This window comes from the organism of the source record quoted next, unplaced genomic scaffold (genome assembly GCF_019419815.1).
Source record: "Pyrus x bretschneideri cultivar Hongxiangsu unplaced genomic scaffold, Pyrus_bretschneideri_v1 Contig9, whole genome shotgun sequence".
Lineage (NCBI taxonomy): Eukaryota > Viridiplantae > Streptophyta > Magnoliopsida > Rosales > Rosaceae > Pyrus > Pyrus x bretschneideri.
This window is the reverse complement of record NW_025999831.1, coordinates 1767076-1781636: the sequence shown is the minus strand read 5'-3', so window position 1 is coordinate 1781636 and position 14561 is coordinate 1767076. Positions and strand designations below refer to the sequence as shown.

The following is a 14561-nucleotide window of genomic DNA, read 5'->3' as shown; positions in this document are numbered from 1 at the left end:
ATTTATTAAGTAGATTTAAATCTATTTATTTTGTACGTATAAATTATAATTGACTGGTACACGGAATAGTACATACATCACGTGTCACGTGTGTCATTATAAAAATAATGAGATATGTCATGACAGTCATGTGTGTGATAAAAAGTTAATAACTTAAAAAAGAAAAAAAAAATTTCTCACCGCTTCTATTAATTTTCATTTTTCCCTCTCTTTTTTGTTACCTTTTCAACTTTTTCTTATCATTTTCACTTTTCCCTCCAACATCTTTCCCTAATTCCCTCACTTTTTTGTTTTATTTTCAACTTTTCTTAACATTTTCATTTTCCCTCCATTTTTTTTTTCAAAAAGGGCGGCAAGTTGGCAAATGGCAATGGCAAAAAATTGATTATTGAAATTTGAATGGAAACAAATCACATCTGACGCATCAAATTTGAATGGATGCAAGATCATGCAAATATGCAATGCATGATCATGCATATTAAATTATTAATTAATAATTATTATAGTTTTTATAAAATTTAATATATATATATATATAATAATTATAGATAGACTTAATATTTTGGGGGTATAATTATTATAGTATATATAATTATTATAAATTTTATAGTTAATTTAATATATATATATATATATATTATAATTTTTAGGGGTATAAAATTGTAAAATTAATGTATATAATTATTACAGTATTTTTTTAGGGTTATAAAATTATAAAAATAATATTCTACTTATTGTGTATCGTGTTACCCACGTGTATACCCGAACCAACCCGTTATTTTAACAGGTGCTTGTCGGGTTACCCGATAAGACCCGATTCGTTATCGTGTCGACCCAAACACCTGTTAATTTCGTGTCGTGTCGTGTCGGGTTATCGGGTCGTGTCAGAAATTGCCAGGCCTACCTGAACCTATCTAGGCACCCGGCTAAACCCGCCTAGTTCTCGACCATTACTTAAACAGAAAATAGATAATTTTCATAGCTTCTCATCATTCACATTGCCGAAATTGGTAACTAGCGTACTTTTAAAAGGGCAATCATGTCATTCAACACTCGCATGCAAGTTCTGCACAAAGGGCAATGAAGTAATTTGAATAGCCCGGTGCGAGTATTTAAAAAAGGGCAATAAGGTCATTTTAGTACCCCAAAGCAAAACGTTGGCTATAAAAATTAGCGACTGAATTACGCCGGAGGGGTAAGCTCTGAGAGCCCGCCTTAGCGTCGTCGTCGTTCTGAATAATCTGAGACGTCTAACCAAATCATTTACTCGCAGCCACGGTAACCCTCCTTCTCTTTCTCTCTCTCTCTCTCTCTCTCTCTCTCCTCTGTGTTTTTAGGCGGTTTACATTCTGTGGTTGCCGAGAAATTGACAGTAAAATATGACCAGAAAATATTCATTTTTCCCTCCAAATTTTCTCGCCAACCAAACACATTACGAATTATCGATTGTTTGTAGATTTATTGAAAATATTGAACTACTGTTTTATAATTTGATTTGGTGTTGATTATATCTTTTTATTTGTATTTTTCGATTGGTTTAGTCGAGGAAGAAGACCAGGGAGCCCAAGGAGGAGAATGTTACTCTTGGACCTGTTCTCCGTGACGGAGAACATGCTTTCGGTGTTGCTCATATTTTTGCCTCATTTAATGATACCTTCATTGTAATACCCATATTTTTTATTTCGAATGTAATTACCATTTTCATTTGTAGTTGAATTTATATGCGAAATTGTTGCTTTCTAATTGCAGCATGTGACTGACTTGTCCGGTAGGGAGACTCTTGTGCGCATCACCGGTATGTTTTTCGACATCTCTCAGTTGTTACTTGAAATAGTTTTCCGGTATTATTTGATTTGCAACTGCATGGTTGGATGCGCTCCACAGTAAATTCGGATATTTGTAGTTGATTGTAAAGCTATGTTACGGAAGCGTAGTGATGTTATGTATGATGGCGCATTGGCGCTCTTCTTAAACCGTTCCTTTGCCATAATTGTGATGAATAGAAGTGACCGTTTCTTGATGCTTCGGTTCTGTTTGTGGACTCTTGGCATTACTGTGCTGTCGTACTCTGTTGGAAGATGATTTTCTTTTGATTATTTCATTGCTGTTGCTATCATTACCCATTTTTTCCCCCAATTTCAGGTGGTATGAAGGTGAAAGCTGATAGGGATGAATCATCGCCTTATGCAGCTATGCTTGCCGCCACTACAAGAAAAATGAGCTATGGGTACAAAATAAAGGACACCATTGAGAATTTTGTGCCTGTTTGACCATCAAAAGACTGAAACAGTTCCCATTTCATAGAGGGCACCATTGATTGTGCCTATTGTAAAACAAAATAGGCACAAATACATTTTCTGACAGCTTTATTGAAAAAAATGGACTCTAATATATTATTTGTGCCCATAATTAATTATATATACTAAAACCCAGTTGATGAGCACTGTTCAGCAATACTGATTTGACCGAAATGCCCCTCTTTTGATCACCATGGCCCGTTGTTTTTTGTGTTCAATACAGTGAAATTACGTGTTTACCCTCGTTGTCCACCTGTCGATCATCGTGAAGGTTAGCTGAATTGGGTCTGCTTCGAAACAAACTCCACTTTTGCTTCCATTTCGTCTTCTCTCTCAGAAACATTACCCTCTCTCTCTCTCTCTCTCCCCCCTTCCCTCTCTTGCTGCGTTGCGATCCTCACACCACAATCTCATCCTTACAGATTCGTCCTCTTCGTCTCGATCCCGAACTGTAAGTCTCCTCTCTCTGCTCGCTCTTTCGCTCTCTTCTCTAACCCTAATTTCCTCCCTCCGATCATCATTCCGTTCAATCTCCCAGATCCCTAATTGTTTTTATCATTTATATAAAAATGGATTAAATTTTCGATTTTTCTTTTCAAATTAGTTTGTTTGGTTGATTCGTCCGTGGCTATAGCTGTCTGATTGATGTCCATTTGCATCGTTCCTTCTGTTGCATGTCAACGATTCCGATTAGGTGTTTAATTGTGTATTTTTCTGTAATTTGATGATTATTGTGTGTGTGTTTGTATTAATGTTTTTCAAATTTTGTGTTTTTTTTTTGTTGTAATTGGTACTGGATTTTGATCTGCTTTGCTTTGGATTCCGATCTGATTTGAGTTTTGGGGACCGATTTGAATTTTGAGTTTGTTAATGTAAAAATGGCGCCTCAAAGATTATTTTGGTCTTTCGTGCATACTGATTTTTTATTTCTATTAATTTTGGTTGTGTGATTAGTGATTTTTGTTCTTAATTTTACTAAAAATTTTGAGTTTTTCTTTTTGTTGTTTCTATGGTTTTTTGTTCTGCATATTTCAATTACTCTCTCTCTTGCAGCGGAACCACCGCGACCACTAGGGGCCACTGCCGCGTGAAATTATGGGCTTCAATCGTTTTCTAAAACCTTTTGTACTCATGGTAAGTTATTCTAGGTTTTATTCCATATTCAGATCATCCCCAATTTCGAAAGTTTAGGATATTGGTTTGTTTCCGTGTTGCATGTTTAACATTCTTCTGTGTGATGCTGAGTTGAGGCTTTACGAACTGGAATCGTTGAGGGTAGGCTTGAATTTGGCCAAATTTTGGTAAGAACCGTTAAAATCTAATCCTAATTTTCTATAAAATTCCCTGTATATTTATTATTTGTTTCCAACAGTAGGTAATCAGGAGTTTTATTTGGCCAAATTCAGAGCCGAAGAGTTTTTCAACATTAAGATTTAGATACCCGAGGTTGGTTGAAGGATTTTGCCTCTGAACTCAATTCAGGTACACAAATCTGAAAGCTTATTGAGAATTGTTGTAATTTGCTTTTCGTTGTAGCGTTACTTTCTTAAACTGATTAGAGCTAAAGATTGCTAATTCCATAGCATTCAGTGCATATGCTTATTAATGTCTGTTTGTTATATTAGAGGCATATGGTGATTTAGTTGCACCCTGCACATGTGCAGCTGAAGGCTGACCCCAAATTGTTCCCCCTGAAATGATGTTGTGCTTATTTGTAAATTTTGTTGCTCATCTGCAATTCACCTTTTGTCTCTTGATATCTTTTACAGGTGCAAAACACCATAGAGTATTTAAACATCATCGGGGCCTTGGATGAGAATGAGAATCTGACTGTTTTCGGTGGGGAGAGATTTATTATTCTTTTAATATTTCAATTATGCATTGGGATGCTTGCAACTCTTTGTAATGGTTGAGTGTTTAAATTTGAAAATCATTAGCCTAATGCAGTTTTAATCACTTGACAGTTTAAATGCAGGTTGTTATATAGAGCTTAGGATTTAGGTTTTCCAGTTCAATCAAAGCTAATTGGACAGAATCATGAATTAATTAAATGTGGTGTCTTCCTTTTTCCCTCTGTTTCTTTTGTTGTTGGGTGAAAGTGAGCATGGGTTTATGATAACCTATTTAAAAGGAAAGCTGGAGAGAGAGAGAGAGGGTACTAAAGTAGGTGCATATAGGGAGTCAAGGCATACTGATAGAGAAAAATGCACAGATTGGAATGGTAAAAATGAAAAAAAATGAAAAGAAAGTGAACCCAATAGAATATAGAAAATGAAGTGTTCATCCAGTGGAATAACCCATATGTGGTGTTATTTTTTATCGTTCATTTGTGTTCTATTGGGATTGTATTTTGCTAGAATTTCATAGAATTTGATTTCTTGAGGGCTTTGTTGCAAGTTTTTAGTTGTAGTTAAGTGTTTAGGTTGCTCTTAGGAGAGACCGAACAGTGAGAAAACATACAGTCTTAAGAAACTAAACAGCTCCATGAATCTTATCTTTCCGTATGGAAACATGGAAGACTTCACTAAAGCTAAAAATTAGATTTGAAAATACTTATTTATTAGCTTGTGCGTTGTAGAGCCTATAAGGTTCTTAGCAGTTTCTATCTTTCTTAGAAATTAATGTCATAACAATGATTGTCCAAACTTTTATTGTTTTGTACATCTTGTTTGCTGGTAATGATGGTTTAGCTGCTTAATTTAGTTGCATATTTTGTTCACTGTAATTTGGTATAACAAAGTAGCAATGCATCACTGCTATTGATTTCTTAATGCCGATTGAAAGTTTTGGTCCTTGAACATGACTGGAAATAGGTCCTTTCTTTGTTTATTTTTTTAATTTCATTTTCACTTTCATTTGGATTTCAGGAGGATGATTGCACCATCCACCAAGTTGGAAAAGGAGGTGAATCTTTGATATGGCAGATCTGGAACTTTTACGTATTGATTTTAACCAACTCCTTTTTAGGTGTAATTTTGGACTTATTTTGTTTTGAAGTCGACTATATTTGTTTTAGCTTCTGATGAGGTGCAAGGCTTGCTAGGGAAGATGCATTTGTCCAAAAATGTCTGCTTTCAAGTTCTTTTTGCATTAGAGATGAAATATGTAACATTACAATATATGTTTCTGAGATTGAGAATGTGTTGTAGGCTTTCTACATTTTATGAAAATTAAAAAAAAATAATAATAATTACCTCAATTCAGTTTCAGTTTTTTCAATTTTGATTTTTTTTTAATATTTAATTCTTGTTGGCACAATTATAATATAAGTGTCAATATGGCTGGAAAAGGTCTTTTGATAAAGTTGTCAGAAACAGGCACAAATAATGGTCCATTTGTGTCTGCCTCTTTGAGCACCAAACAGTGAATTGTGCCCTTTTAGCAATGGTGACGCCCATAGAGGGCACAGATACAAACTTAGTAGCTGCACTGTTGCTATTGGTCTATGGGCACATGTCTTGGTGCTCTTTGGCCTCAAAGGGCACATATAATTTATTGTGCGCAGTGCCCATATTTTTTGTAGTGCGCTCAGGATGTTTCTCAACGCTGCAAGGTTTACCGGCCTTTTTATTTAAATGATTTTTATTTCAGACCGAGTTATATGATATACATCCGTCTTTGGTTTCTAGTTCTGAGTTGTAATAATGAATTAATTTGTTTTGGTGACTGATATTGTAGGAGCTTGGCATTACTGCTCTACATATAAAGCTCCGGGCTACTGGAGGGAACAAGACCAAGACTCCTGGTCCAGGCGCCCAATCAGCACTCAGAGCCCTTGCTCGTTCTGGCATGAGAATTGGTCGCATTGGTAATCTCCTTTGCCCTTTCATCTCTCTGTGGTCTTGATAAATTTACAATGTATCAACATCCTTTTTCATTCACTCCCACTCTCATATTAAATGTGTATTGTTGCATTTGTGATACCTAGACAGGCTAGACTTCGGGAGTGATGTTATTATGGAACTTCGTTTCCTTCAAGTTAAATATTTGCAGTTCTTGATTTTCTTTTTCCTGTTTCGACAGAAGATGTGACTCCAATTCCCACCGACAGCACTCGTAGAAAGGGTGGTAGAAGGGGAAGAAGGTTGTGATTTCTTACTCGCCTTCAATTGTGTGGTTTTCTGCTGCTGCTGCCGTAGTTTGGGAGATATTATGATTTTGATCAAAATTTTATCATCAGCCATTCCATCAACTCGGATGTAGTTTTGAACCTAGTAAGATTATTTGCCGGAAAAAGTAGAATTTAGTTTGGTTGACGATTATCATTCGAGCTTTACACAGAACAAATTATGGTATTCTTGTTATCTATATATGGTTTAAAATCTAGTACTTTGGTTCTGTGTTTTGTTTCTGGTAGACCTGAAAAGTTTCGGTCACCATTTATCATGACGTGCAGCAACTTAGTAGACGCAAGTGTTATGATACCAACTTACATGACATGTATACACGGTCATGCGTTGTCTCATGTCTATGTATATACGAAAATTACTGAAACCCTAACTTTTTGATACATATATACCTGAACTCCGGATGAAAGGGATGAAGATTTGGGAAGACTGCAAAAACGTATATGGTGACTAGCAATATCATCTACCCATAGCGTTGGATTGTCCGCTAACGTATATGGTGCTGGACGCGACTGTTGTCCTTATTCTCCTCGATCTTCATTGATTGCATCACAAAATCATGAACGAAAATGTATTTGTATCATAATTATATGAATGCGATCAATGAAGACCGAGGAGAATACGGACAACACTTGTATCCTTATCTACCAAATGTTTTTCTACTAGATTCAGCTTCGTAAAACAATATGCATATTGAGAAAAGAAAAAAAAAATTACTATTGCATACCTTAAGTTAAATAAAATAATTAGATGCATAAAATTTGAGATTTACAATATAGTACTACTGATGCATCTAGAATCGTTTGTTAATATGTTTATAACTTATTATTCAGGAGACTTAAATCAGTTTTACAATATATAAAACGTAAAAAAGGGTGGCACAGAAACTTAAGCAAGGCCTTTGCATCACTATTCATTTGCAAGTATATTTATTTAGGGTTTTTATATTTAAACTCTTGCAACTCTTAAACTCTAGAAAAAAAAACTCACATATATTATAACTTCTAAATAAAACCTAAATTTTAAATATGATGTCATGTTGGATAAAAGATGTCCATGAATTTGTGTTTATTTACAAAATCATGACACCAAATCTCTTATATGTTTCTTTTAGCTAGACATTTAATTTGTTTAGTATATTTTTAATTTTGTGTGAACTCCTCCAATCCAAAATCTAATTAGATCAAATATATACGGACATATATTCTACATTTATGTATACTAATATTGTCACATCTCGACCCGGGCTCCCATCACATTCCGGGCTCAACTCCACCGTAGCATGATATTGTTCGCTTTGGGCCCCGACCACGCCCTCACAGTTTTGCATTGATTTATATCACCTAGCTTACATGTTTTTATGTTGAGATATTCAACATGGCACATCTGTGGATTTTGCTATTCTGAGCATGGTTGTGGTATAGATATGTATTCTATTTTCTGGGAAATTATACAAGTTTTACGGCGAGGAGTTACTATCTTTGATAATTGAAATGGTTTTGAAAAGCTTTGTTTTTGCCCACTCATACTTTCTGTTTTGCACCCCTCTAGGTTCTAGTTAGGAGTGCTTTTTGGTGGCTTGCGAGGAATCCACGGCAACTCTGACAGATTATCACCATTGTAGGATTACCTTTGGTGTTGTATAATTAGTATTCGTCCTGCTATACTGCACTTAGGCTACTTATGCTCTGGTTGTGAATTCACACTTAGTTTCGTCTTGCACTTATTCATATCTAGTGCTCTAGTTAGTTTGGTTTTTATTTATTCGCATTTCTTAGATTATAATTGCTTCTGCACTGTGCACATGGCTACGTCACCCTCACATGATGGCCAGCATGCCTTGATTTCAGTCAGGGTGTGTCAAATACCATAAAAAGAAGTAGGTAAATTAATTTTGTTACAAATTTAAAAAGTAGGCACATTAATTTTCATGTAATTATACAATAGGTAAATTATTTTCATAAAATTAAACAATAGATATTGTTTTCAAAAAATTAATTTTCATAGTAGGTAAACTATTTTCATGTAATTATACTGTAGGTATAAAATTAAACAATAGATATTGTTTTCATAAAATTAATTTTCATAGTAGGTAAATTATTTTCATAAAATTAAACGATAGATATTGCTGAAAATAAACAGTAAATTAGGTATATTCAAATTGAAATTTATTGTCGAAATTAAAAAAAAAATCCAAATTAATTCCTCCATCTAGAACCATATTTCATGGCTACAAAACCTTGCCAAATTCAATGCATGTGATCAATTAAAACAAACTTACAAGAACTTTCCATACTGGCTTAGATGGGGTATATTAAGGATCCAAAAAATATAAAAACAGACACACATACTTAATTTGGTAAGTTGCTTAGTTGGATCCTAGTAATTAGGTTTTATTCGAATAAATATTATATGATGGGCTAGAGGCTAGAAAAAATGAGTTTGGAGGGGAAAAGTTAAATTCTCAGATTTATTTATTCAATTTAGTCTCTATACACGAAACAAGGACCTTACCTATATTCAAGATCTTATATCTCCTAAGGTCTCATCAGATATCATGATTTCTTACAAAATCAAACCTATGGTTTACTCTTCTAGACTAGCGGCTCATATAACCAATGTATATAAAAAACCTAAAATTAAAAGATATGTTTTTCAAGTTGATTATGAAAATAGGATGAAGTATTAACACCATGCAATGGAAGAGAGAGAAGCAGATTGAATGCCCGATGAGAGATTTTTCAGTGTGACCGTTATACAAGGTGGTACATCATGTGTCACTATATAAATGATGAGATATGTGAGTTAAAAAGTTAATAACTTAAAAAATAAATTTTCCCACCAATGTCTATAATTAAAAGATATGTTTTTCAAGTTGAGTATGAAAATAGGATGTAGTATTCAGTGGCGGATTCAAGATTTTAAACTCGGGGGGTCCCAATTATAAAGGTCAAAAAATTTATAGACAAAAATAACATTGAAAATTTAAATATAATACATTTCATTTAAAAATCATATGCAAAACAATATTACAAATTATAAAATCATAATTCAAGCGTCCATTACGAGGTTTCATAAGTTACTAGGGAGTACCTAAGTCATTGATTATCTAATATGAACCATTAAATTTAAAGGGGTGCGCTATTCATACACCCCTTTTTGCTTCTCACACATCTTTTGTTAATTTCTGCCATTTGATATTCTTTAATTTAGTCGATCCGATGGTCGCAAATTAAGAGTGTGTGTATGAAGTAAAAAGGGGTGTGTGGATAGCACATCCTAATTTAAAACACTGGTAAAATAAAACTCTCCCCAAACTCCCACTATCTTTCTAACCAAACACACCATTTTTCTCTTTTACTAGTTTCCAAACATCCACATTCTCTCTCACTAAGAACAAAGCTGACATACCTCTACCAACCGCCTCCCTCCCCATTCTCTTGAAGCCATGGTAGCTCCACCCCCAAATTTCACAAACCCATGACAGATCATATCCATCTTACTAACCTTATGAAGGAAATTTCAGCCATAAGAAAAATTACTAGGATGGTTGAAATAATTTGGGGAAATTTGGGCTTATGTACTGCCCCCTCCAGACGACAGAGAAAGGTTAGAGGAGAAGTGAGTGGCACCGACGGATGAGACCATGGCAGAAGCAAGGAGGAGAAAGGCAGGAAGGGTCCCTATTTTCTTTCTTCTCCATGCGCGGTCATCTTCTCCGAGAAGAAGACAACCACTGCAACCTACGCAAACCTCATGCTCGAGTACGAGGGGTTCCTAGAAAATTTATAGCAACGATTTAGAATTGCCGACGGGTCCTGGAACCTCCCTGATCCCTATGTGGATCCGTCCTTGGTAGTATTAACATCATGCAATGGAAGAGAAAGAGCGAGGGCTTGGAGAGAGAAAGGGGCGGAGTGCTTCGGGAAGAAGAGGAGGGAGAAAGGGTATAAGAAAGGTTCTTTTTATAATAAAAAAAAGGAAACCATAACATTGGATAATGATATGTGGCATTATATGAATGATCGAGAATCTTATAAAAAATCTGAGTGTATATTACTAATGGATAATAACACATGACACTACATAAATGAGTGATAAATTTAACAAAAATCTACGACGATAATGATACATGGACACATGGCATTATATAAATGGTTGAGATTCTCATAAAAAATATGAGTGGATATTAATAATGGATAACGACACATGACATTACATAAATGGTCGAGAATTTTAACGAAAATCTATGACGATAATGGTACGTGGAACCTAAATACACATGACATTACACAAATATACAGGGCCCAAATAGCCACACTTTTAACAAGCGGGCCAATTATATCGGCTCATTCCGGGTCAAGCCTTTCGCACCAAGCGAGAAACCCCAAGAAATGAAACCCTAGAAGCTGACTATAAAACCCTAACGAAGCCATTTCCGCCTCTCACAGAGACACAGCCAAAGGAACCTAAAGATGCAGATTTTCGTGAAAACCCTAACCGGGAAGACCATCACCCTCGAGGTCGAGAGCAGCGACACCATTGACAATGTCAAGGCCAAGATCCAGGACAAGGAGGGCATTCCGCCGGACCAGCAGCGCCTCATCTTCGCCGGCAAGCAGCTCGAAGACGGCCGCACCCTGGCTGACTACAACATCCAGAAAGGTCGGTCTTTTTTTTCTTAGGGTTTTAAATTTTGGGGATTTTTCAGTTGATTGTATTTCATTGCGGAGCCTGATTCGAATTGATTGCTCTGTTTTGATTCAGAGTCGACTCTTCATCTCGTGCTGAGGCTCCGCGGAGGGATTATCGAACCTTCTCTTATGGCTTTGGCTCGCAAGTACAATCAGGAGAAGATGATTTGCAGAAAGTAATTATCATTTTTCTCTCCTTAATCTGTGAATGTTTTCTTTTTGTCTAATTTGTTGTTAATTTAGTGATTAATTTTGTGGGACAATTACTTAGCCTCCATTTCAGATAGAGTGCGATTGAGGTTATACTCGTCCCCACATAAATTCCCATTCTCTCAACTTTGTCAGCTGGGCTCAATTATTTTCAGTTGATTTTCTTGAGTGGAACATTGATTAATTGTTGTTATGTTTGTATAGCATTTGTTATGTAAAAACGCTTGCTTAATGTTGTTCCTAGACCTTAAATTAAGCGATCAATTGACGATATTAACTAATTATGTTTCAGAGATGAAGATATTAGTAAATTTGGTTTTGAGATTTGACTGAATGAATGAGGCTTTTCTTAAGTGGCAAATGGGTAGGCGTTTTTCGTTTTTTTCTTTTCTGAGCAAGTTGCACTCTAATTGTTTCCAATAGGAAATTCCGTTCAATTAACTTTCTGTTTATTTTTCGTGTCTTGAGGTTTTGGCTCATCCTTCATTGTTGAGACAATTACTTAGCCTCCTTTCTGTGTTAAGGTGTATTGAGGTTATGCTTGTCTCGACATTTATTTTCATCCATTAATTGTGTCAGCTGCGATCAATTGTTTTCAGTTGATGTTCATGGGTGGAACATGCTATTGTTGCTTTGTTTACTTGATAGATATTGTAGGATGTGATTGTTTTCGTTTTGATTTTAGAGCTTGACGTTGAGATAAATCTCATGTTTTCTAGTGTTTCAACATTGTCAACTAGGCCTTTCCTGTAATTGAGCTTAATACTCTATACAATGTTAATTGATATTGTGTTTGATGTGTATTGTTGTGGTATCCTCCTATTGTTTTTCCACTTTTATTGTTTCAACACTTGATTTTTATGTGATAATCCAAACGATAGATTGTTATGCTGACATCGAAGTTTTTCTCATCTCCCTTGTTTGTTAGGTGCTATGCTCGTCTTCATCCAAGGGCAGTGAACTGCAGGAAGAAGAAGTGTGGCCACAGCAATCAGGTACTTTCATTTTTCTTTGGACTTTTTATGGTCGCTGCTTGCTTACTGCATTTGAAATTTGATCATAGAATTCTATATGATCATGGCTGGTATGCCGGTAATCACTTTATGTTCTGAGCAACTGAAACTGCGATTTTGTTGTTTTGCAGTTGAGGCCGAAGAAGAAGATCAAGTAGACTGTCGTCCGAATATTTTATTACTCTTGTCTAGGCTGGAGTTTGAATTTTTGTATTTCAGTTAAAGTCATTTGCTTTGTATCGGTGTTGAATTACTGCAGTTTATATTAACATTTGATGCATCTTGGGATAATTTTGATCTCTTGGTTTATGTTTGCTTCTGTTTCATCGTCCTTTTTCTGATGAACTTGTTGTAGGCCTTTGTTTGTCCCTCTGTTGCCTTAGCCATTTTTTCCTCGTTTCTTTTTTTTTCGTCTTGTTTTTGCTGATCGACACCTTTTATTTCTTTGGAATTGCATTCAAAAGGTACGAATTTCGGTTGCCGAATAATGTGGTGGTCGAATATAAGCCGAAGCGGTGGTTTGTACAGTACATTCTTGTGAACGCAACATGTGAGAAAAATTTATGAGTTCACGATGCTGTTTTTGAAGTGTCACTAATAAATTCTTTGATTTTTCATGTGTCACATATGAGGAGTGTCGACAGTATAAATCTCACATTTAACAAACAGAGATTTTACATGTGTTTATAAGCAGTTAGGCTATCGCTTGCATTCTACGGCGATCACATGAGTTTAAATCACCAGCTGGCTATAGCAAATTCGAAAGCACGTAGCAAACGAATCAAATACATATGAAAATGTATAACCAGATTGACCTCTTAAGCATGAGGTGTAAACTTACTTCAGCTGCGAGTTTCACGTTCATTTGTTTCTGTTTGATATATTCAATTGGATGATTAGAAATAAAAATAAACAAAAGTTAAAAAGGTATGTGAAATCAGCTCTCCATCGCAAATTGTTGGGGCTCAAAAATGTTACACACCAATCCAACTAAGTCTTAGGAACCAATTGTTATGCAAAACCTACATTCAAGCCCAAAAAACATGCCAATGTGCGGGATCAATGATGAATATATTTACAAACATGCCATGCCACGATGATTAAGTTGTATATTCACCCCATGTTCATGCCTATTTATCACGCCATGCTTCCTCATGATAGTCACTATTCATGCTAAGCTCAAGTCACATATTTGGAACTTGTCAAGTGAATTGCGATATGTTTTGGTTATGGAAGGTTATCGAGCCTAAGTGGAATCGGGGTCATGGAAGACTTTGGGCTACTTGGGGGCCTAAAGATCCAAGCCCTTGTCCTTTGCATTTCACGTAGGCAACATTGAGAGAAAACTAGCTTAGTTTACCTCTTTCCCTAGCAAGTCAACCCCTTTAGTTAGAACTAAACTAGATTCATGCATTAAATGCATGCTAAACCCAGCAAGTTAGACATTTAATGCTGACTTTCACTTCCCAGCTTACACAGACAGACAACGTGCAAAAGCCATGAGGCGCGCTACTACAAGTAACGCTTGTGGAAGGTCGCCCTGGGAAAGCCGCGCCTCAGAAAGAAGCAAACTACATGTCTCAACAGTGCAGCTATCTTACACCAAAAATGGAATAATAGGAGAGCTAGGGAGAAAGAGGGGAAGAACAAGCCACAAATGGAGATTCCCTTGAAGCCTATAGAAGAACCCTTCACTTACATAATGAGGGAGAAACTATTAGAGAAAAGGATAACACATAGAGACAGAGGAGGTAACACAAAGAAAGATAAAAGAAACGCAGGGAGAGGGAACCACCCAGGAAATAACTCCAGAGAGTTTCATTTAGTTCAGAAGCATACTTCAAGCCTCAAGCATCACCATTCATGCAACCCTAATAATTCCCATGGCCTTCCATTAAACATCCCAGCCATCAAAAGCCTTACTATCACTCTAGGAAAGCCCAAATCATGCAGCCAAGAATGCCATGCAACATGCAAATCTCTTCTCTCTCATGTAAACTGATAATCTTCTAGCTTCCGCACCACGCTTCACTTGATCAAGTCATTATCTTAATCAAGCATGCTATCTTCAAGCTGTTGATGTTACCAGATTGTTTCCTAAGACAAGTTAACTCTTTCGAGATATTCCGGGACTTGGTACGATTCCGCACCAAGGAAGACAAGAGGACATTCTCAAAGCCCAAGTTCACCTTGACCTAAAAGTTCCCCAACAGTGTTAAA

The 14561-nt window shown here is 36.0% G+C and overlaps 2 protein-coding genes, 1 long non-coding RNA gene and 1 other non-coding gene across 9 annotated transcripts; all 4 read left to right on the top strand.

Annotated features, from left to right (window-relative positions):
* The first annotated feature begins 1193 nt into the window (after nucleotides 1-1193).
* On the top strand, nucleotides 1194-6707 carry LOC103941683 (40S ribosomal protein S14). The gene is made up of 7 exons (XM_048576707.1): nucleotides 1194-1278; nucleotides 1542-1620; nucleotides 1750-1795; nucleotides 2143-2200; nucleotides 5823-5850; nucleotides 5976-6105; nucleotides 6321-6707. The coding sequence occupies exons 2-7, from the start codon at nucleotides 1576-1578 to the stop codon at nucleotides 6386-6388; spliced, it is 375 nt and encodes a 124-aa protein (XP_048432664.1). The 5' UTR covers nucleotides 1194-1278; nucleotides 1542-1575; the 3' UTR covers nucleotides 6389-6707.
* Nucleotides 2401-5496, top strand: LOC103941678. Of its 6 annotated transcripts, none has more exons than XR_666495.3 (6): nucleotides 2403-2748; nucleotides 3351-3431; nucleotides 3548-3598; nucleotides 3673-3779; nucleotides 4067-4136; nucleotides 5165-5496. It is a non-coding gene; the product is annotated as an uncharacterized LOC103941678 (long non-coding RNA). The 6 variants fall into 6 exon arrangements; XR_007255448.1 differs by having other exon boundaries at nucleotides 3670-3779; XR_007255446.1 differs by having other exon boundaries at nucleotides 2407-2748; nucleotides 3704-3779.
* A 4103-nt stretch (nucleotides 6708-10810) lies between the features above and the next one.
* Nucleotides 10811-12650, top strand: LOC103941677 (ubiquitin-60S ribosomal protein L40). Its single transcript, XM_009351878.3, has 4 exons — nucleotides 10811-11089; nucleotides 11192-11294; nucleotides 12257-12323; nucleotides 12473-12650. The coding sequence occupies exons 1-4, from the start codon at nucleotides 10900-10902 to the stop codon at nucleotides 12497-12499; spliced, it is 387 nt and encodes a 128-aa protein (XP_009350153.1). The 5' UTR covers nucleotides 10811-10899; the 3' UTR covers nucleotides 12500-12650.
* On the top strand, nucleotides 11407-11507 carry LOC125473624. The gene has a single exon (XR_007255461.1). It is a non-coding gene; the product is annotated as a small nucleolar RNA snoR99 (small nucleolar RNA).
* Nucleotides 12651-14561: the final 1911 nt, after the last annotated feature.

What these genes read in the sequence shown, in the direction of transcription:
- LOC103941683 (XM_048576707.1), top strand. Translation starts at nt 1,576, where the DNA reads ATGTTACTCTTGGACCTGTTCTCCGTGACGGAGAACATGCTTTCG. An exon ending in ATGTTTCTCAACGCTGCAAG is followed by an intron (nt 5,851 to 5,975) that starts GTTTACCGGCCT and finishes CTGATATTGTAG; the next exon opens with GAGCTTGGCATTACTGCTCT. An exon ending in CATGAGAATTGGTCGCATTG is followed by an intron (nt 6,106 to 6,320) that starts GTAATCTCCTTT and finishes CTGTTTCGACAG; the next exon opens with AAGATGTGACTCCAATTCCC.
- LOC103941677 (XM_009351878.3), top strand. Translation starts at nt 10,900, where the DNA reads ATGCAGATTTTCGTGAAAACCCTAACCGGGAAGACCATCACCCTCGAG. An exon ending in TGACTACAACATCCAGAAAG is followed by an intron (nt 11,090 to 11,191) that starts GTCGGTCTTTTT and finishes GTTTTGATTCAG; the next exon opens with AGTCGACTCTTCATCTCGTG. An exon ending in GAGAAGATGATTTGCAGAAA is followed by an intron (nt 11,295 to 12,256) that starts GTAATTATCATT and finishes CTTGTTTGTTAG; the next exon opens with GTGCTATGCTCGTCTTCATC.